The 23,775-nt window shown below is 47.2% G+C and overlaps 1 protein-coding gene across 3 annotated transcripts in view; it reads right to left on the reverse strand.

Moving 5' to 3' along the window:
* The window catches only part of KLHL26 (kelch like family member 26), a 28,320-nt gene extending 5,069 nt beyond the window's left edge, over window positions 1-23,251 (reverse strand). Inside the window, exons 1-2 of one of the 3 annotated variants that reach the window (XM_074978577.1) lie at window positions 23,125-23,251; window positions 4,017-4,199 (exon numbers count right to left, since the gene is read on the reverse strand). In XM_074978577.1, the coding sequence (XP_074834678.1) occupies window positions 4,017-4,199; window positions 23,125-23,171 (230 nt within the window). In that variant the 5' untranslated portion in view covers window positions 23,172-23,251. Of the gene's footprint in view, window positions 1-4,016; window positions 4,200-22,466; window positions 22,656-23,124 lie in introns of those variants that run through there. The other 2 variants (XM_074978578.1, XM_074978579.1) reach the window with 2 other exon arrangements.
* Between the last annotated feature and the right edge of the window lie 524 nt (window positions 23,252-23,775).

Genomic DNA, 23,775 nt, shown 5'->3' on the forward strand with positions numbered 1-23,775 from the left:
AGGGCTGTTCTGCACTCCCTATGAAACTGAGGGGGCTAGCAGGCAACTAAAACCAGTATCTAGTTACAGCACAGCTGTGAGCAGATCAGTTGACCATGTCTTGCGTAGATTTGGCAGTAGATCGCTTCATGAGGATGTTTCTATATTCCAAGGCTGCATGTGCCGAGCTGAGTGCAGCAGATGAAACTTGTAAATGGCTACTCTAGCCAAGCGCGGTGTTTCCCTGAGTCACACTCCATGGGTGCCATGGGGTCTTCTCTACACATCACTGATAAGTTTACATTAAACTTAGGTGCTGTTTGTGTTACCTGCGGGGACCGAGTGCAAAGGTTTATTTTGTGCACACATGCCACAACCAGGCTTGCTGGCAGAGTCTGTGGAGCAAGTGCCTCTCCCATCAGGCTGCTGGAGAAGCAAAGAGGACCCACCACCACCAAAGCCAGTCTGCATAGGGTACAAAGGGTCTGACATTTAAAAAAGGCTTTTTATGCTCTTTAAAACCTCCCAGCTGGCTCTTTGCCTCTCCCCAAGTTATTCCTTCTTGGATCTGTACATCCCCCTGGGCTGCCTGACCAACAGAGTCCCCTCACCTGCTGGCCTGAAGTGTCCAGGAGCAGCTGCATAATTGTGCCCCTATCTACATTGCAAGTTAAGATGTTGCTGTGGTGCTGGAGGAATATTCACATTACCTTTCATTTAGCTAGTTCAGGTAACAGCAGTGAAGATGTAGCAGCACAACCTTCAGCACAGGGTCCCTGGCAGGGTGAACCTGTGCTGCCATGTCTTCATGCTCAGGGTATGCCCACTACCCAGATGAAAGCTGGGATGGATTGGCATATCTGCAGCAAAGTTACCGTCCTCGCAAGCTAAGGTGTATTACCTCAAAGAGCTTGGAAGGGGACGTGCCCCTTCCCAACTTCCGTTTGGAGGAGTTACGCTCTCCAGGACTGTGTTTGACAGGTTTTCCAGTGACCTTTGCTTTTATTTAAAAGGTCTTAAAGAGGCAGTCAAGGCTACCTAAACTGAGGCACCTTGGAGAGAAGGAAAGTGATTTTGTATGTTCAAGGAGTCAGACACACAGGAGCAAAATAACGGCTTGGGGACTTCAGAGTTGAGAGTTGCAGTTCTCCTTCCCAAACTGTGCCAAAAGGATTGGTGCAGTCCAGCATGGGCACGCAGACAGTCGAGTGATTCAAGCAGAGGGAGATCTGGGTACAAAATGGGTCTTCCATAGCCCAGGGACAAGTAACACTATTCACTGGTATAGGCCATCCATGCAAGAAAAAGGAGCACTGGATTACAATCCCTTAACATAACCAACTCCCAGAGCTTTCAATCCCTGCGGGACCCATGTCAGCATGGTGTAAAGGAGTTGAATGTAAAGAAGGAAGCAGGCTGGCACACAGAGTGAAATAATGCAATTCTTTTAAAAGGTGTTACAGTTCTGACACACTGGTTACAGAAAAGCATGAAAGAGGCTTTCATTGCTCTCCCCTCCCAGCCCCATGCGCGCACACACCTTTCTGAATTAAAAGCAGAGTATTTTCAATGGCTAGATTATGCTGTCATTGTTCCCCAGGACAGCTCTACTTAACACAGCAGAAGTTACAAAAGACACCTACTAGGCAATTATCATGCGACAGTGAAAACTCACAAGCAGCGGCACTGCATACAGCCTTTATGAATACAAATAGTGCTATTAACGTTTGGCAGAAGATCATCTCCATCATTAATTGCCTGCCTGTTAAGGGAGCGCAATAAACTTTTAGGCTCATGTTAATGTGAAAGAGAGAGAACACAGCTCCTGGACTGTCTAAGACAACAGACACACAAAAAGGCATCCTGGAGCAGCAGAATTTGGTGGAAAAAAATGGAAGATGTCCCTGTACATAGTGCTTGGTATTCTTGGGTCATCAGGCTCCAGTAGCCAAGCTCCTCAGGCACTGGCACTTCCAGGGACTGCAGACTGCTCCTAGAGGGCCTTGGCCCCTTTCACTCCCATGATCAAAAGGCTGTCCAGCAAGAACTCCAAAGAAACACAGACTCTGTGGTACACAGGGGTCTCCAGTACTTATGAGCATTTGAAACTACCACTTCCAAGTCAGAAAGCGAGACTCTGTTCTCAAATGCAGTGCAAGCTAATAATAGGTTTTAAACAGACAGGCTGCATGGCCCCCTGGTGAGGATGCTAGTTAGGGATTCAGGACAGCTGGGTCCAACATCCTGCTCCAGGTGTGCCTTGGGCAAGTTAGCAGATTTCTCTGCCTCAGTTCTGCATCAGTATCAGGAAGGTGACAGCCCTGCCTGGCTTCCCTGCCTGCTGGAAGGATGCATCCATCCAACTCAGACACTCTAGTAAAGAGAGACAAGAGAGACGGGGACTGTTCAGCTTAGAACAGAAATGACTAGGAGGGTAGAGGGGCACAAAATCATAGCTAGTATGGAGACGATGACTAATGAACTGCAATGTATCCCCTCCCATAATACAAGAACCAGGGGCACCCAATAAATGGACAGGTGGCAGGTTTAAGGCAAACATAAGGCTGTACTTCTTCCCAAAATATACAGGTGCCCTGTGGAACTCACTGTCAGGGGATGCTACAAAGGCCAAAAGTATAATTACTGTGATAGAATCAGGCCAGAGGGCTACAGGTGAGGAGTTGAAGGGAAAGATATCAGCCTGTTCCAGGGTAAACTAACTGTGGCTAATCTAGAACTAGCAGGAACTTGCCAGACTCCATCAGAGCAATCTAGCCCATTAAAGCACCTGGAGCCAATTAGGAGGTTTCCAGAGGCAAATGAGTCAGATTTATCAGAACACTGGGGGAGAATTCAGAACCAGGTGAGACTGGTTAAAAAAGGCTTCTCTTCTGTTGGCTCAGTGCATGCAAGGACCTGAGGGCAGAAGGTGAAGTGGAGGATCTGGGAGGAGTGAGTGCAAGAAGGTACCAGAGAGAAGAACCTGCAGGTAAGGAAGGTGCTGGGGAGGGCCATGGGGAAATGGCCCAGGGAATTGTAGCTGTCACACGGTTGCTGGAGGTGTTGTTTGCAGGCAGCTGCTTTCACAGGGTCCATGGGCTGGAACCTAGAAAAGAGAGCAGGCACGTGCCTACCACACCCTCCCCAATACAGCATGAAAACAGGACTGGTTCTGGTAAAGGGGTTTGCCTGGCCCCGTACCACTTGGAGAGGCTGCAGAGATGATGAAATTTGGTTCCCCCACTTTTTCCCCCAGGATGGACAGTGATGAGAGTAGTTCAACAAACAGCAAGGTAGTGCCCTAGAGAAAGTGCCTAAACTGAAGGCTGCTGTGAGCTTCTGAGGCCAGTAATCTGCCCAAAAGCGCAGGATCCTCCAAGACTGAGGACGCAGGCAGACACACTAGGCTCAATATTTTGGAGGATAGGTCCATCAGTGGCTAATAGCCAAGATAGTCAGGGATGCAGCCCCACACTCTAGGTCCCTAAACAAAGGAATGGATGACAGGAAATGGATCACTCAGTAATTGGCCTGTTCCGTTCATTCCCTCTGGAAGCATCTGGCACTGGTCAGACACAGGATGCTGCGCTAGATGGACCATTGCTGTGACCCAAGGTGGCCATTCTGCAGTTTTTAATGTCCTTCATACCTCAAATAAAATATTTAATAGTTGAAAGTAATGAGCTAGTATTTGCATTATTGCTACTTAACGTCTCCCCTGGAGGCCCCCATGGCTGTGGCCTTCCAGCTCAGAGTCACTCAATGACTCTGGTTAATAAGTGGGACCAGCCATTGCTAGGTGACACAAAGTCTATTTCCCTCCCTGACAGGCAGAGAGCACTTCCTGCACAGCCTAGAATTTTATGGCAGAGCTGCTCCCTCCACAGGTAATCCCACTGACTTCTGTGTGACTGACTCTGAGCGAGTGAGCAGCTGGCCCTTAATATTCATGAACTGCATCCCACCAGCTTTCCTAGAGCAAAGGAGGAAAGGACAAGGAAGAGCTGCCTGGTTCTGCTTGCTGGTCAGATTCTCACCTGAAGTAGTCACTGCAGGCAGCCAAGACAACTTTATGAACCTGAAATGCTTCATTATTTATAGTGAGGATGACATCAAGCAGCTGAGCCTGAGCCCGGAGCGAGGCCAGTCCTTGGAGGAGAATGGTGCTGTGGCCGGGAGCAGAGAACGTGCATTTCAGGGCGCTGTTCTTGTCCGCCAGGCTAAAAACAGAACAAGAGAAACAGTCTGGGTTTGCAATTTAAAATGTTGGCGATGCCTATGGAGCTACCTGTGGGGGAAGATGCTGCCAACACTTGTACCAGGCTCTCCAGCTCAAACGCAGTGCAGAACATGGGGCCATCCATAGCATAGCTGTCACTCCCTGAACCCCAAACAGACGGTAAGCTTTTAAATTGCCCTCTCACTTTACTGAAAATGAACCGCCTGACATGGGCTCCATGCTTAGTAGATCAGAGCCACCCTAAACAGGAAACATGGCCAAGCAATTCACACATACACCTGGGACCCCACAGCTGTGTAACTCATGCAGCCCACCTGGACTTCCAACTCGGACCTTCACACTGGAGGAGAATGCAGCTGACAGCTTAATCTCCCCAGCATCTCTGGCCAGAGGTGGGCATAAGCCTCAGCCTATTCTGTCCTGCAGCCATTTGGCATCCTGTACATCCAGAGGCCAGCCCTGCCAACATTACTCAGGGTTTCCCTCACACCAACTTGACCTCCATCCTAAGAGAGAACGTGAACTGACACTGTCATTTAGCACAGCCAGTGTACCACCACTAGACTCTAGTCCTCTGTAAGCAGAATCAAACCTGGGATCTCTGGGGCTTAGTGCACAAACCTACTGCAGGAGCTAAAAGCCAGCTAGCTAGAAGTTAAGGTTTCAGAGCAGACTCATTCTCCTCTCTGTAAGTGGCCACAGTGCCTCTAACTTGGACAGTACACCATACCCAGAAGGTGTATGGGTTATATCATCACAACCAGACTCCTCCCCATTTAAGTATCTTCTTGCAGCACCTCAAGCATGTTGTTTGCTGGGGAAAATTCTCCCCTTCGATCCACATGCTGAGCCTTGACTCCACTTCCTTACCCATAGGCTGTGGCCATGCTAGCCCCTCCTTCTGGAGGGGCTATGGTAATATTGCACTTCAGAATATGCTAATGAAGCACTACCATGAATATGCATCACCTCACTAGCATAATGGCTGCCGGTTTTGAATCGCACGCTGGCCGTGTAGCCGAGGGCCTCTCGAAACGGCCCCCTGATTTTGAAAGCCCCTTATTTCCATCTGGTTTTGGGAAGAAGGGGCTTTTGAAATCAGGGGTGTCGTTTCAAAAGGCCCCTGGCTACACGGGCAGCGTGTGTTGCAAAACCAGCAGTTTGGAAGTGCGCACTGCTGCCATTAGTCTAATGAGGTTCTGCACAGTCATGGTAGTGCCTCATTAGCATATTCTGAAGTGCCACATTACCTTTCGGAGGGGCTAGTGTGGCTGCAGCCACAGGATTCTCACTAAGCTGTGGATGTCCCACACAGGCAGGGAGAGAATAATATCAAGAGGCCAGAGGCACCAAGCAATCGGGCAGACAGTTACAACTGAGAGGTTTATTGTCAAGGCTGAATTTCCAAACCCGCCCAGTGCTGAACTTGCCAACACGGGGGATGGGACTTATCCAACTTTTGAGGTGTACTTTGAAATTAGATCCACTGTTCACTTATTCTTGTCACTTTGCTCAACATCCCACATACCTCGGTCTTGTGCAAAGCACCTCTGTGTTCAAGCCAGGATTTCAATCTGTAGAAGTTTATTCTTTTTTGAACCTTTTGATTCTCCATTTTAATTAGCACACTTTGCGGAAGGGAGAGGGCCTGACAGAAGAGTTCCAGGTGGGTCCCATAGATTCGAGCGTTGCTGACATAGTATTTACCCAGTACATTCCATTCTCCTGGCACAACCAAACCCTGACTGTGTTTTACGTTAAGATAAGAGGACACTGCGTACCAAATTTGGAGGTCTTAGCTCTTAACAGTTTACAAGGATTTCTTGAATAAACAGCCGTCCTGCTAGTAACAGAGAGGTAGCTGTGTCAGTCTGTATTCTAACGAAACAAAAGAAGCAGAAATTTAGTACTTTAAAGACTAACAAAACGATTTATTCGGTGATGAGCTTTCGTGGGACAGACCCACTTCATCAGATCAATCGTATTTCCAGTACAGACTGACATCTGTAAGTACAGAGGTCCAAAAAGATTACAATGAAAACTGAAATTAAGTACAGTAGGGTCTCAACATTAGCGAGTGTCACATTCGCAAATTCAATTTATTTGCGAGTGGCCTCGCCTCCCTGGGACTCGGGGGCCAGAGCACCGGTGGCCGCTGCTTTCTTGGGGCCCCGGGTGAGGAGCGCCAGCAGCTGCCACTTCCCAGCGTTCTGAGCTGCTCTTCCCCTAGCCCCATTTGCAAAAATCAAATCAACATCCATGAAGGTTCTGAACACAAAACCATTGCGAATGTTGAGACCCTACTGTACATAGGGTTGAAGGACGGGGGCAAGGGATGTTAGGTGTCTTGCCTGAGATAATTACAAGCCATTCCACTAGGTATAGAGTGACCACCAAGAGAAGAGGGGTTAAGGATAAGCCACTTTTACACCAGCATAACTAAGCTCCATTAGAGTTGTGCTGATGTAACAATCTGGGTGAAAATCTCACACTCTGAGCCAAAATAATTAAAGTGCAACAAAACCTGCAGGCAGACCAGGCCTCAAGAAAGATCTCACTGTTCATAAGATTGCCCCGTACTAGTGTTCCTCCTTCATTTCCCATTCTTTAGTTTAATTCCATTATTCCTAGTTACTACACCTCAACAATTCCTGTCTACATCATTGACACATGAAATATGCAAAGGATCCAACAACTGAGGGCCCTTTGGCTCCTTCCGATAAAATGAATGAAAATCCCACAGCATAAGAAGGGTTTGTTTGCCCACCTTGGCTAGGTCTACTGAAAAATACCACCCCAAAACTTGCAAAATAAACCACTGACGCAGGAAACATTAAGTCCAGTTGAGACAAAGGAACACAACCCCCAGGAAATAGAAGAGGCAAAGAATCCAAGGCAGGGCAGGGGGAAGGCGGGAACAACACTGCAGCTAGTAAAAAGGGGACTGGTAACAAAAACAGGTTAAGATCAAGCCAGTCGGATCATCCTGCCACAGGTCACACCAGAACAGTGCAGTCCGTTACGCTGCACGGACTTGCTCTCTGCACTTTGTGCTATGCTGGAAACGAGGAGAGGCAGAAGTTGGGTGCTAGAGGCAACAAAGCACAAAAGGAAGCCTTGAATACTTGAAAGAGCCTTTGCAAGGCTGTTCACATCTAATCTGAGATCATCTGCATACGCCACACGCTTCCTGATGGAACTGTTTGATAGGGAAAAACGGCCTCACTGGCAATGTGAGGCAGAGTCACCATCTACTGCCCGTTGCTTCAGAACACACCTTCAAGCTGCAGAGCCTGCTTTACACACAGGTGCCAGGCTATTCACTCAGCCTGCAAATCTCCACCCCAATCCCTCTTTTCAATAAGATAAGGTCGAGGTGCTGGGGGCCAGCTGTGTGGGGGGGGATTTTATTTACTCTCAACTCCTCCCTCAGTTGCAGAACCTCTCTGAGGACCTACAGAGACCTCTCAAGAAAAGCAAAGTGGTTTTCACCCAGAGCTGAGCAGATTGCTTCTGCAGCAGGTCAAATTCCCCCAGTCCAGGGAGCAAGGTGAAGTGGTTTTCTGTATTAATGAGTCAGAATTACCCCCAGGTAAACATTTAACACTCAATAGCCCCATTCACACTAAGTAACAACACTATATTCAATTTACATTGTATCCAAGGGCATCAAAATGCTTTATGCACTAACTTTAAGAGGATCTGAAAGCTTTTGCAGGCTGTGGGCTTTTAACACAGCTACACTGTCGAACAATGACTTATAGTTACATAAGGTTTGTATATAAAATTATTCCCCTTCCCTTACAGGAACGGCAGTTCCAATGTACAGCATATTTATACCAGTAAATCGGAGTCCAGAAAGAGAGGAAGGTACCGCTGACAGAGCAGTTCAAGAAGTCCGGTTTTCCCCAAGCAGGGCAAATGTAGCTCAGTGCATGTGTGTTTGCTGGGCACTGCTGCACAAGCTCCATGAGCAATGCAGTTCTATTTAGCGAAAGGGTCTGGCTGACTCAGACCAGCGGTGGGCTAGAAATGGCTGTTGTGTCCCTGCGGCTGTTCGAAGCCAGCCAAGCTACAAAGAAGTGAAAGCAGTGACTTCATGATAGCCCCCCATGAAAGTGATTTGGTGGGCACCAGGGGTACACAGCATAGAAGACAACCTAAAGACAGAAGCAGACCCCAAGAACTCGTGTGGCTCTAAGTCTGTCTCTCCCACCAACTGATGTTGGCTCAATAAAAGCCCTTTCTTCACATGCCTTGTCCTGCAAGAGAACTTCAGCATTTGGTCCCATCTAGCCTGGGTAAACACAGTGCATTAGACAACAGAAGTCTGAACCAATAGACTTCCAGTTCCCTGCTCCCACTGCCACCACTCCCATGTTCCAAGGGACATCAGCGCATTGCAGGAATTAACATTCATTAGCACACCTGCTAACAATGAATCTTCCCAGTACAGACAAGACTGAACAGCAGCCCTGGGCTTTGTCTATAAAGGCGAAAGGAACGGGCAGAGCTGATTGCAGGGTGACACCCCATATGGTTCCTACCCCAGAGGAACAGTCCCTTTTGTTCCAGAACAGAGGGACGATTACTGCGGCGCTATTGCAGCACAGCTTGTTGTGAAAAAGTTACGCCGGCCACTTTCCCCACGCAGACAAGGCCCCAGAAAAATGAGAGCCCAGGAGCTAGTGGCCCATGGATAATGAGCTCCCCTCTTACCCCTCCATTGTGTCTACACGAGGGACTTTTGCCACCAGTGCCAATGCTGGTTCAGGTGAAGAACTGCTGGTGCCCTAGGAGCTCTAGAGCACGCAGGGTTCTTCAGTCTGCGAGGGGGAACAAGAACCAGCCCTGCTGGTACTGCCCTGGGACGCAGGAGACTAGAGATCTGTTCCTGGCCCTGCCACTGGTCTGTTGCGAGACCCTCAGCAAGCCACTACCTCTCTGCTCCTGCCCTTCGTCTGCTTAGACTGCATACTCCTTGGGGAAGAAACCGACCACTCTCTGCACAGTGCCTAGCGCAATGGAGTCCTGACACCGGATAGGGCACCAGGCACTCCTGTAATTCATACAAACAGCAACAACTGATGTTAGTAGACAGGTCTGACCACAAAAGTCTCCGACACAAAGGCTGTCACTGGTCCTCATCCTCATTCACAGGGCTCTGCTGGGATGGTATCTGTAAGAACCCCTAAGGAAAGGCACTGAAGAGCAGGTAAAGCAGCACTGGCCATTTATGTGCACGAAGCTTGCATAGGCACATCTTTTTTGTGAATTAAAACATAAAAAGAAATTCAGCCGCTCAAGCAGTCACTCTAGCTGTCACAATCCCACATCAGTGAGGACAGCAAAACTAAAGCGAAGCCAACGAGATTCGTTCTCTTTTACGCGCATAGTCTGCATACAAAGGGCCTCCTTTCCAAGTACTGCAAGCTAGCCCAAGAGATATTTTACTAAGGCAGTTCATTTAAATGCCGTTCATTTAAATGCCTTCCATTTCATGCCTATGCAAAAAGCACATTCAGATTCCAATTTCTAAACTACAATTAGACACTTAAAATCAAAACAAAAAAGTCAAACTCCCTCGGGTAAGTCAGCGGTAGCCATGGTTACTGTAATATTTCAGATCCTCAGGTTCTCTCTCACACGCCCAAGCAATAAAGTCATTGTTTTCAACAACTCACGCTGACAAACGTTACCCACGAGCAGTGAGGCCAAACAGACTGCTCAAGAGTTTGTTGTTCGATGGAGTCATATCAATATACATTTTGATTTCCGGAGAACACTCCTCTAACCCTCTTTCCCTCTGCCAAAGCCTGATAGTTGATCTTCTTCAATACTAACAGGAAACTTGGGGGAGGAGGGCTGGTACCTGCTCTTCAGCCATGTGGCTCTTAAAAATACCTGGCATGTTAACCTACTAACATGCTCAGCATAAAGCAGGAATCGGAGTGGTGCAAACTCAGAAACAATCCGCCCTCCTGATGCAAATAAATCACAATCACTTAATGATCAGCAGCCAATTGGGGTAATTTTGTGGAGAAACACAACCACCATTAGGAAGCAACATCTGTGAAGACAAGTTTTGCTTATTTCTTTGTTCCCTAATCCACCTTCTTTCCCTCTGCTCTTTTTTCCCCCAATTTGCACCTTACTCTTTCATCATAAACAATAAGGATAAACCCAGCTCTGGACTAACACAGCTCTCCAAGTGTTTCAAAAGTGCCCAATGATCTGAAAGCCCAAACTGCAACCTTTTCAAGGGTGTCTGGTTTTCAGCAGTTTCTGAATACACCAGGCTCCTTTATGGGGCCTCAAACTGGGAAGCCAAAAATCAATAGTCACCTTTGAAAACTTTGTCCTATGTGTTTCACATTTCAAGCCTCTGATCTAAGAAAAATCTGCCCTTCAGGGAGGGCACAGGGTTTAATTTGTACTTGTTCTTAAAATTTACATACCTTTACATCAACAAGACTGCAAACCTTTTAATTTATCGTAGGGTAGCATTTAAGCCCCACCGGGACCCCTGGTGACAGAAAATTGTCAATACAAGATACACGTGCTAGAATGTTGTCTCTCAACCTTTCCAGACTACTGGATCCCTTCTCTGGGGTATGAGTTGATGTGCACTTGCAAGTTTCATCTCACTTAAAAACTACTGGTGCACAGGCAGAAGACACAGAAATACAAAACTGTCACAGCACACTGGTATTGAAAAATTGCTCACTCACTCATTTTTACGACATTATAAATCACAGAATCACAGGTCTGGAAGAGAACTCAGGAGGTCATCTAGTCCAGCCCCCTGCTTCAAGCAGGATCAACCCCAATTAAGTCATCACAGCCAGGACCTTGTCCAGCTGGGACTTAAAAGCCTCAAGGGATGGAGAATCCACCACCTCTCTAGGCAACGCATTCCAGTGCCTCACCGCCCGCCTGGGGAAGTAGTTTTTCCTAATATCTAACCTGCGCCTCTCCCTCTTTAACTTCAGACCATTAACTCCTCGTTCTGACATCTGACACCACTGAAAACAGTTTCTCACCCTCCTCTTTAGCGCTCCCCTTCAGGGAGTTGAAGGCTGCTATTAAAGAACCCCTAAGTCTTCTCTTCTGTAAACTAAACAAGCCCAAATCCCTCAGCCTCTCCTCATAGGTCTCGTGCTCCAGCCCCTTAATTTTTGTTGCCCTCCGCTGAACCTGCTCCAGCAAATCCACATCTTTTTTATACTGGGGGCCCCAAAACTGGACACAATGTGCAAGAGGTGGCCTCACCAGTGCCGAATAGAGAATAACTACTTCTCTAGATCTGCTCGAAATGCTCCTCCTAATGCACCCCAGGATGCCGTTAGCCTTCTTGGCTACAAGGGCGCACTGGTTACTCATATCCAGCCTTTCATCCACCATAACCCCTCGGTCCCTTTCCATCGTACTGCTGCTGAGCCAGTCGGTCCCCAGCCTGTAACAATGCTTGGAATTCTTCCGTCCCAGGTGCAGGACTCTACACTTCTCCTTATTGAACCGCATCAGATTTCTTTTGGCCCATTCCTCCAATTTATCCAGGTCACTCTGGATTGTCTCTCTCCCCTCCAACGTATCTACCTCTCCCCCTAGTATTGTGTCATCCGCAAACTTGCTGAGGGTGCAATCCAGTCCCTCATCCAGGTCATTAATAAAGATAAATAAAGATGTCAAACAACACTGCCCCCAGAACCGAGCTTTGTGGCCCTCCGCTTGAAACCGGTCACCATCCAGATATTGAGCCATTGACCACTACCCATTCTGCCTGACCGTCAAGCCAGCTTTCTATCCATCTTATAGTCCAAGGATCCAATCCATATTTCCTTAACTTATGGACAAGAATGTTGTGGGAGACCCTCTCAAAAGCCTTGCTGAAGTCAAGGTATATCACATCCACTGACTTCCCCATGTCCACAGAGCTTGTTACCTCCTCATAGAAGCTAATCAGATTGGTCAGGCAGGACTTGCCCCTGGTGAATCCACGTTGGCTACTTTTGATCACTTTCTCCTCTTCCAAGTGCTCCAAAATGGATTCCTTGAGGATTCCCTCCATTATTTTCCCAGGGATTGAGGTAAGGCTGATGGGTCTACAGTTCCCTGGATTGTCCTTCTTTCCTTTTTTAAGGATGGGCACTATGTTTGCCTTTTTCCAGTCATCTGGGATCTTTCCTGATCGCCAAGAGTCTTCAAGGATAATGGCCAAAGGTTCAGCAAGGTCCTCTGCCAATTCCCTTAGTACCCTCGGGTGCATTAAATCCAGACCCATGGACTGTGAACATCTAGTCTTTCTAGATGGCTCAGAACTTGTTCCTTCCATATAGATGCCTGCCCTCCACCTTCCCATACTTCATTGTCTAGGACCGTCATGTGGAAGTTGACTTTGTTCATGAAGACAGAGGCAAAAAAAGCATTAAGTACTTCAGCTTTTCCTCTATCATCTGTCACTAGGTTACCTCCCTCATCCAGTAATGGCCCCACACCTTCTCCGATAACCCGTTTATTGTTAGCATGCCTGTAGAAACCCTTCTTGTTATTCTTCACATCCCTTGCCAGCTGCAGTTCCAATTGTGCTTTTGCTTTTGTGATTACTGCCTGGCATTCTCCAGCCATATGTTTATACTCCTCCTTAGTCAACTGTCCCCATTTCCATTTCTTGTATGCATCCTTTTTGAATTTAAGCTGACTAAGGATTTCCCTGTTAAGCCAAGCTGGTTGCCTACCATGTTTGCATTTCTTACTATGCAGCAAGATGGTTTGTTCCTGTGCCTTCAGTAAGACTTCTTTAAAATATTGCCAGTTTTCTTCAACTCTTTTCCCCTTCATCTTTGTTTCCCAAGGGATCCTGCTCATCCGTTCTCTCAGGGAGTAGAAGTCTGCTCTCCTGAAATCAAGGGTATGTATGTTACTGCTCACCTTTCTTCCTTTTGTCCTGATCCTGAAATCTATGATCTCATGGTCGCTGCAGCCCAGGTTTCCTCCCACTTCTATTTCTTCTACTAGTTCTTCCCTGTTTGTGAGCAGCAGGTCAAGTTGCGCATGGCCCCTGGTCGGTTCCTTCAGCCCTTGAACCAAGAAGTTATCCCCAACATTCTCCAAAAACTTCCTGGATTGTCTGTGTGCTGGTGTATTGGTCTCCCAACAAATGTCCGGATGATTAAAGTCTCCCATGAGAACCAAGGCCTGTGATTTGGAAGCTTCACTTAGCTGCCTGAAGAAATCCTCATCTAATCTCATCTCCCTGATCTGGTGGTCTACAGCAGACACCAACTACAACACCACCTCTGTTACTTCCGCCTCTAAGTTTAACCTAAAGACACTCAACTGGATTTTCTCCTTCCTCATACTGGAGCTCTGAGCAATCACACTGCTCCCTCACATAGAGCACAACTCCTCCTCCTTTTCTCCCCATCTGTCCTTCCTAAACAGTTTATAACCTTCCATGACCGTGCTCCAGTTATGTGAATCATCCCACCAAGTCTCCGTTATTCCAGCCACCTCATACTTCTTTGACTGTGCCAGGGCCTCTAATTCTTCCTGTTTGTTCCCCAGGCTTCTGGCATTTGGAATAGAACAAATAGAACAAATCATTTGGAATAGAAATATTATGCTTACATGTCAGTGTATTGCATCTAAAGCAGTATAAACAAATCAACAAACCACTGTTCATATTTTAGTTTGTACCAACTTTGGCAGTGCTTTTTATGTGGCCTTTTGTAAAGCTAGGCAGGTATTTAGCAGAGTTGCTGTACCCGCTGGAAGATTTCTGTGTATTCCCAGGGTACCCATACCTCTGACTGAGAACTTCTGTGCTAGAAGACAGTCCCTGATTCCAGAACTTACAGTTTCTGCAGACAAGACAACTGTCCCATCACACCCATTTCAGAGATGGGGAACAGAGGTTCATGGAGATTCAGGGACTTTCTCAATACTGTATACAGAATCTGTGGAGAGCCTGCAACTTCACCCTGGTCTCCTGAATGCCTGCACGTCCAAGACCCCATTTCAGCAAAACACCAAAGTCCCTACTTCACTTCAGGACACTTCCTGCTTCATTCCTGCAGTGACTGGCTCTGGGAAGCTCCTGAAAAGAGCCACTAAGTAACAAAGATTGTGCTATCATCAGGCCCAGTTCTAATCCTCAGGGGCTACAGGAATGAATCCCCCTTGGGCATGTATAATATGATCCTAATCCTATAAATTACTCTAGTGGCTACACAGTATCCCCCGTCAATGCCAACAGCTACTCTCTTCCATTTCTAAAATTACAGGATGATTCAAACAAAGACCTAGAAAGAGTCTCAGTCAGACACAGAGGGTTACAAATTCCATGCCCTGTGTTCGCGTTGCCTCTGACAGATCATCACACTATCAGCTATGATAGAGAAAACGCTTGTGACTGGATTACATCCTCTGGAGCTGGAGTCTGTTAATCCTTCGGATCCCGTCTCTAAACCAGCAGTGGGCGACCTGTGGCCCATCAGGGTTCCACACATGGCCTGCAAGACCTTTTGTTTACTGTTGCAAATGCACAGGGTTGCCAGATTCCTGCTGGTTTCCCTCTGCAATTTTTTTCCCCTACCAGTGTTGCTGAACGGACACACACATGCAGCAAGGGCCTGTGAAGCGAGGTGCACAGAATACTGGATGCGAGAGCGGGGCACTCCCTCTGCAGCCCGTCAAAGCACAATAGCGTCCACAAGTCCCAAAGGTGGACCCCTTGCACTTTTCCCCCATCATTTGTTTATTTTCTTTGCTTAATACAATGGTCCCCCGAGTGTGCGATCATAACAGGCACAGTTCCCACAGACCAGCGTCCTAGTGGCGTCACACAGAACAGGCAAAAGTGACACTGAACCCACTGTGTGCCGTAATGAAAGACAGTCATTCATTCAGATCCCAAACAGGCTTTAACACCCTGGGGGCTCTTGGTTTGTTTTTCATTCCCCTTCACAATCCCTCCGTCATTCAGTCACGTGCACATGCTCTTGAACTAGGCCAGGAAACAATGGAACACCCCCCTGTGTTCCCACAAAGCTGGCTAGGTCCTACCTCTCTGAGGGAGCCACTTTTATTAAAAAACAAAAGGCCGCACACAACAGTAACACCCTGTCAATGGGAGGAAAGGACAGTTCCCTCCATTCCAAGTCACTGGGTGAAACTTTCTCCTCTGTTATGCAGCAGGTCACACTGCTTGATCGGAGTTGCTCTCCCCTTTCTGGCCTTACAAAGCTATCTATCGACTGCACACACAATGTTTTGGATCCAGCGCTCAGTGTGGTAGCTGCCTACACAATTTTTCAGTGGTATATTCATTACTATGCCTCCTCTTTCCACACTCACCACAACTTATTTCCAAGTTAGGTTGTGAACTCTCTGGGTCAGGAGAGGTCTCTGTTACTATACATCTTTGCAGTGTGTGGCTGGGACTTCTGGGCACTCCTGCACTATAAGGAGGTGTCCACACTGCAGTTAAAACCCGTTGGCTGGTCAATGACAGATGACTTGGGCTTACAGGGCTTTGGCTAAGAGGCAGTTTAATTGCAGCGGTGATGTCTAGGCTCAGTCCAGGGCCAAGGTTTGGAGACCGTGCAAAGTGGGAGGCTCACAGAGCTGGGGATGACCCTGCAATCCGACAGCCCCTTAGTCTGAGTCCTGGGAGCCCAAATCAGCTGGCATGGACCAGCCACAGGTGTCTACTTACAGCAGACCCACCCAAAGTGACAGAACACCGATTATCTGTTACTTATAAAAGGTGAAACAGTAAAAGGGATGGGCATGTAAGGCTCAACTTTCATTGAAGTAATTCCCTCCATAAACACACTCACCCCAGATTTACTGCTGCCAAGCCACTGACAAAGTGAAGCCCTCCAACCTCCAGCCGAAAAAACCCAAACACCCTCATTTTGCCCATCAGAGCATTTTAAACACTGCCCCTTTATCCCAAAGGCAAGAATCAGAGCTTGCAGCACTGGAATCACACCACCAGTTCCACTTTCTGTAGCATCAAATGCTTCTCCTGTTGCCCATTTCCCTCACCTCTGCACTTACCTTCTGGGTACGGATGTGCCCCTTATAAGCTTCCCTACAGCACTGCTAAAGATTCTTGGATGGGACAGACTGGTTCTCCATTATGCATCTTGAACTCCACTTGCTCCACGTTACCTAGCAGAACAGTCTGAGTCCGACCTGATTGCTGCAACAGCTTCTCTTTGGAAAGCTCAGTTCATTTAATTTTCTGTTCTTCTTCTAGGAAAGCTCAGCAATTACAATTCATGTAAATTAGAAATGGAAATAAGACTTCACAGGTCCTCCAGTCTGGTGGTTCTCAATCTATTTGCCATTGTGGCTGCATATGCAGCTCTCTATGGGCTATCTGGGCTACAGCCACACTGTATAGATACACACTACCCATATGTCCCTGAAGATATCAAATGGGCCACTGCTGTGTGCCAATAGTTCTCTGGCTGCAAGTTGAGAACCACTGCCCTACTCCACCATGGTACCAATGCAGGAAGTGCTGAGCATCCCTTACATAGTAACTTACAACCCAGTAAAGCACTTCTGAAGTTTGCTTTTAACCTACATATTCTGAAGCCATCAGCTCACAAGCCTTTAGATGCTGAAAGAAAAGAAAACAAAACAAAAGCAGCAATCTTTTTTACAGTGACTCAATGACAGCATAAACATTTCTAACAGTATATATTTATGTCTGCCATAGTTGGCAGCTGAATCTGTTTTTATAGCTCCTTGCTGCAAATTTACAGTATATACATATATGCAAAACTGAGGGTTTTTTTTTAGCAGTTCTTAGAGGAAAAAAAGGCCCCTAATGGGCCAGACTTCACAATAAAGGTATATTAGGTTACCGCAACATCAATTCAATCCAGCCCCTCAGTTCAGTCTACAATCTCTCTTTGTACTGTGTTCTCTCCTCCTTCCTGACACATTTGATCTCCTTCTCCCAACTTCTTTAGAAGGAAGAAAAAGAAAACAGACCTCTTTGCTCTTCATGTGACATGAGACACATGCATTTTTTTAAGTCAGAGAGAATCATAGGTCTCCCATGTCCATCCATTCTGCTCTTGTTAGGTGAAGGTGCTTTTGGCACAAATGCCCAATTAGATTACAGGATTTCTGGGTCATGGGGAATATCTCACATTTCTCATCTTGTGCAGGCTTGGGGAGGAGACGGGAGTGTGGGAAAAGGAAGTGGGAGTGGTTGTTTTTTTCTAAAAAGTTTAGACCACTAGCTTCTCTTATTTCCAGCAACAGATTATTCCAAACATACAGCCCTTCCCAACCCCGGGGCGAAATCCACCTGTCAGTTCCCACTCAGAGACTGCACAGTTCCTCTTCCCTACAGTCCAAAAGAATTTTTTCTAGAGCTTAGGATGACCCTTCCTCTTGCCCCTAAATGCTGCATTGAAGTTCACCCATCCCTCAGCCTAAGCCAAGTGCCATTTAGGAAGTGTCTCCTCCCAAGTGATACCAAATGAGACTTTGCTGTCTCTTCTGCACCCGCCCTCTCTGGAGACAAAGCATCCCTTTGGAGCCAAGCTGTAGCCGTTCTTCCAAATGCAGTTATTTACCTATCCTGACCATCTCCCTGCCCAAGATACAAAGGGCTGGACGTAACTGCCCTTGGCATTTCATGAACTCCTTACTGCATGAAAAGAAAGAAATTATGCCTTTAAAAGACAAGGTTTGCATTCAGGATCAGTTTGGTTTTATTTTGAAAAAGGTACTAAACTCTGAGGGCAGCCTTTTAAACAAACAAAAGGTGGAATTAGGCAACTGAAAAGCATTGCAAAAAAGGCTGAACAGAAGAGCAGTAAGTGCGTACATGCACATCCTACTATGCAAAACCCAGGCAAATTCAGGATTATAGTGATCGCTCTCCTGTGCCTCAGTCCATAGCACACAGCCTAGGCAAGACAGTGTACAGTTCTGAAACCATCTTTGCCTTAATGGGTTAGTTTATAGGCTGTGTGCAAGACACAGCTGAATTTTCTTGCTTTTAGGAGGTTTATTGGGTTATTTTAAAGTGAACAGTATTAGCAGTGCTGTAGTAATTCCTTTGCACCGACAATTTCCAGCACCACAAAATTGGTAGCTGCATGTGCCACTCCAACAAAGGACTGTTTTCATCTGCCTTAGACATACATATTTAATGAGCACACCAAATCAAAATAAAGGTCTGTAGGACGTGACTTTAAAGCTTCCATCTCTTAGTCGGCTTGCTGAATATGATGCCCACTATATCAAGCCAGGAGCTTCCTGCAGACACCTGAACTCTCAGAGAAACCCACCCTGAAGAAAGCAATAGCAGCATCTAGAGTGGCAGAGCCCTTCATTTCAAAGCAACTCACATGCAAAAATGCAAGAAGAGTTTCTCCCTAGATCAGGGCACACACTGCTGACATACCAGTGTGGATAGTTTATTATGTCTCCAGAACAAAGTACACCATTTACAGAACACTGTAACTCTTCTAATGCTGTATAGATATTAACTAGCATTCCCAACATCCATGGGAAGCAGGGATAATAATACTTATCTTCGTCTATGGAGGAGAGTTTGTGGGCGGAGACAGGTGTTATGACACTTAGGCTACACAACTAGTCAATAGCAAATCTAGGGCTGGAATTCAGAAAAGCCTCTTCCTTTCAGCCACTAGGAAACACAACCTCCCTATAGCATAATACATGTGTTGACTACAGGCTGAACCTCTCTAATCCTGCACACTCTCATCCAGCAATATCCACAGTCTGGCATGATTTTTAGTTAGCCGGGGGACCACTTATCATAGGGGTGATCAAGTTTCCCGTTGTCCAGTACAGTTTGTTTCCAGCCACCAGTCCTGGCTCTTCATGTTCTGTGCAGTTATTTAGCTCTAATTTACCCCTAAATGTCTTCTAAGAGCCCAGTCAGCAGTGGGAAGGTTGGTAATGCTGCCAGACAACACTGACCTCCCATTGTTCAGCAAATTCTCCCATTTGGTACCAACCAGGTCCCAAGACTAGAGAGGTTCAACCTGCACTTCTTTCACAATGCAGACAGACAATACAGGTGGAGAGGGTACACTTGTCCTCCTGAGAAAGGAGTGACAATAATAGAGGGTTTGGAAGTGTCAGGAATGCAAGCTGTTGAATATTGTTCAGCTACAACTTTGTAGATTACGAGAATGAAACAAAAGCAACCAGGAAACCAGAAAAAACAGCACGTGGAAACCCCTCGGCATACACAATGAGGTCTGTATTTTACTACTCTTTATTCTGCGTCACCGGTACGAACAGTCCACAAGAGCACCAGCCTTGAGAAATTTCCTGTCCCCTTTACAACAAGTCTCACCTTCGTCAGTGGCCCGCAACAGAGTGAAGTGATCATCTGTATACATTTCATTGCAGTCACCTGACTAATGCAGCCAGGAAGGGAAGTCTCCTCAGGAATTTTTCCAAATGGGATGAGTATCACTTAAACAATTATAAATTTTAACTTGCAAGCAGAGGGTGAGGGTTTATGGATATGGTGCTTTAGAATGCATAAACAGAGCAATTTTAGGTGCCTAAGTTGAAAAGTTCTCTGAATGGTCTTGGTCTCCCTATAGTAGGTACACGCACACCAACGTGTAGGAGGTTTTTATGTATACATGGAAGAGCTCCCACCTGAACAGTGCAGCACAGAGATCTGGAGCTGGATTTCTGAATCAACCGTTTACTACTGCATAGTCTTTAAAGGGGACATTGTAGTATCTGATGACCCTAAATAAATAAATCAACCCTGTGTCCAGCCATGCTTCTGTGCCCAGTCTCACCGATGTCACATTGTTCTTCCACACTACTTGCATGGCTCCATTATGTTGAGCATGAGGAACTGAAACATTCAAAGTGCAGGAGGATCCTTGTACTTTTCATTCCCCTGCCAGATCTCAGGAAGACGAACATGGTGAACGGAAGACCAGAAGGATATACAGCACTCTGCATATGCTGTTGCTGGACTCGTCAGCAAGAAAGGATGGGATGTTATCAGCACAGCAGCAACAGTTGCTTTTGGGCGGGAAACTTACCTACTACATTTGGAGAGATTTCAAGTCTGTTCATTCAAGAACTTCTCCTAAACAGTAAGAGCTATTTCCACCAAATTTGGTATTCAGCTTCCTCTTATAATACCTAGATCAACATAAATGTTTGGTTTGCCCAAAAACAGCCTGGAACGAGATTGCTTCTCATAAAACCAACCACAAAAAAGAATAGCCAAACCACGGACAGTCCTCAAAACTGGCATAACTGAGTAAGTGTTGAAAGAGATTGAACCAAGATGAGGCAGAAAAATAGGATGAACCTGGAATAGGATGGGTTTTCAATAAACCTTATAGAAAAGTGATAACAGAGAAGTTTGAAGGAGTGCTCTGTTTTGGAACAACTAAAAATCGAGAAGAAAATATTACTGGAAAAATATTGACTATAGCCCTTTTTCATTAAAGCATAACGAGTGACAAGAGTTTATATGAATGAAGAAAAATGCACCCAGTGGAATTGCTATTTAATCAAAAATTTTAACAATCCCTTTTTAAAGAAATCCGAAATAAAAATTAACTTCATAAAAATAACACTATTTTTGAAAAAGTACAAATCATTTAAATAAATCATGTACATTTTCCTTTCATTTCTCTAAATAAAAACCCTTGAGTTAAGGACCCAAGCAACACTAAATAGATCTCCTAACTTAAAATATGTGGTATCAGAACAGCAGTATAAAATACTGTAAATACCTGTTATTTTTAAAATAGGCTCCTAAAACAGCATAACTTGAAAATATCCTATAAACCATTAAGACTTAGATCAAATTTAATCAATAGATCAAATTTATTTTGCACACCAACAGCTGTAGCTGGTCATTTTTGATGGAAACCCATAGGCCTTGCTGGATCACTTGGCCCCATTCCCATAAGGGCATTTTTTTCAAAATAAACTGAATCCAAACACCTTCTGAAAATGAGAACAGACAAATGCTGAGGGGCTTTAAGGGAGTCTCTTTTTTAAAGCTCAAATCAAGTGGAGTACATGGAATCCCAGTGCTCCTTCATTTCCTCTCCCTCTACGGCTAATTATAACATCGTAAAACTGGCCAGACTGGGTCAGATCCATGGGCCATCTAGCCATGTATCCTGTCTTCCAACAGTGGCTCATGCCAGATGCTTCAGAGGAAATGAACAGGACAATATATCAAGTGACCCATCCCCTACTGTCCAGGCCCCACTTCTGGCAGCCAGAGTTTTAAGGACTTTAATTTCATGGTGAACAGATTCATCAGTGGCCATCACCCAAGATGGTTAGGTCTGCACTTATTCTTTTCTGAACCCAGGTACGCTTTTGGCCTTCACAACATCCACTGACAAGTTCCGTAGGTTGACTGTGCGTTCAATGAACAAGTACTTCCTTCTGTTTGTTTTAAACTTGCTGCCTCTTCATTTTATTGGGTGACCCATTCTTCTTGAGTTGTGTAAAGGGTAAACACACACTTCCTTATTCACTTACTCCCACCACTAGTGCCTTTTATCTATTTCAGTCCTATCTTCCCTCAGGTCATCTCTTTTCCAAGCAGAAAAGGTTCAATCTTTTTAATTTTTCCCTCATATAGAACCTATTCCATGCCGCAGAACACTTTTGCGGCCCTTTTTGTACTTTTTCCCCCAATGCTAATATATTTTTAAGATGGGTGACTACAAGCATACATAGTATTTCAGGTGTGGGCATACCATAGCTGTATATAATAGACTTGTGATACTTCCTGCCTTGTTACCAAACATTTGAAAATGGATGGTTAATATCCTTTTTTGATGGTCATTGCACACTGAGAAGAGGTTTTCAGAGACCAGCCACACATTCCACAATGACTTGGAGGGTGAGCCCACCAAATGAGTGGACAGAGCCAACCTACTGCATACTCTGCATTTCCATTTTCAGAAAGTCTTCGACCAGGTTCCTCACCACAGACTTTTAAGTAAGCCCTCACAGGATAAAAGGGAAGAGTCTCTGACAGATCAGTAACAGGTTAGAGGACAGGAAACAAAGGGCAGGATTAAATGGTCAGTTTTCACAATGAAGAGAAGTAAATGGCAGAGTCCCCAAGGGTCTGTACTAGAACCAGTGGTGTTCAACACACTTATAAATGGTCTGGGAAAAGGGGTAAGCAGGGAGGTGGCAAAGCTTGCCCAGGATACAATATTACCCGAGATCGTTGAATCCAAAGATGACTGTGAAGAGTTGCAACTGGATCTCACAAAACTGGGTGACTGGGCAACAAAAGTGGCAGATGAAATTTAATGTCAATAAATGCAAAATAATGCAAATCAGAAAATGAAATCCCAACTATATGTGCAAAATTAGGGGGCCTAAGGCTGTGAGCACTCCAGACAGAGCCACCAGGTTGCTGATACAACAATGTTCAACAGTGGTGGTTAGAAATAGGATTTTTTTTAAACCAATAAAAACCCAAGTCACACGGACACACAGAGTCATTTTTCTGACATGAGCTGTTTGGCTTGGGGAACTGACAACCTTACAGGCAGAGGGATGGGGGCGGGGTGGGGGGCAGGAGGAACATGGGGCAGTGGGGCAGGCAGGGGGGCAGGCAGAGGGGAGCGGGGGGGGCAGTGAGGCAGGCAGGGGGACAGTGGGGCAGGCAGAGGGGAGCGGGGGGCAGGCAGGCAGAGGGGGGATGGGGGGCAGTGGCAGGCAGAGGGCGGGGGGAGGGACAGGCAGGGGGGGCGGGGGGCAGGCAGAGGCGGGGGGGCGGGGACAAGCGGGGGAGTGGGGGGCGGGCAGGCAGAGGCGGGGGAGGGGCGGGCAGGCAGAGGGGGCACCTGGCGCCCCCCGGCCCCGCTCACCTGCTCGGCCGCTCCGAGGCGAACTCGGCCCCGCCGGACTCCGCCATCTTTCCTGCGCCTCCGCCGGGCCCGGCCCTAGGCCGCCGCCGCCGCCGCTTTAAAGGGGCGGGAACGAGCGGGGCCCGGCCTGCGGCGTCGCCGGCCCCACTGGGCCATGAAGGGGCCGCGCCCGCCCCCCTCCCCTCCCCCGCCGCCTTCCCCAGGAGCCCCCCGCCCCTTACTCCCCCCCTTCCTCGCTCCCCCCTTACTGCCCCCTCCCCCCCCGCTGCCCCCGGCACCTTCCCCAGGAGCCCCCCGCCCCCTACTCCCCTCCCCTGCTCCCCCTCCGCTCCCCGCTGCCCCCAGGATGGAGCCCTGTGCTGCCCTCCGATTGGTGCCCCCCTTGCCCTGTGCTGCCCCATAAGGAGGCTGGGCCCCTGTTGCCCCGTCTGTGCCCTGCGGAGAGGCCTGGGCAGCATCCGGTGCTGACCCCCACGGAGCTGGCAGGCTCCGCAGGGTGCTGGGCCCCGAGGGAGGGCCCCCTCCGCACTGCCCATGGGGCGTGCCAGGCCCTGAGCCTCTGCTGCTGGGCCAACGTGCCCATGGCTGGGCCGAGCCGCTGAACGGGAAGTGACCTGGAGAGGTTCTCGAGTCCCGTCCCCAGCCCTCCCG

This window comes from Carettochelys insculpta, chromosome 27 (assembly GCF_033958435.1).
Source record: "Carettochelys insculpta isolate YL-2023 chromosome 27, ASM3395843v1, whole genome shotgun sequence".
NCBI lineage: Eukaryota > Metazoa > Chordata > Testudines > Carettochelyidae > Carettochelys > Carettochelys insculpta.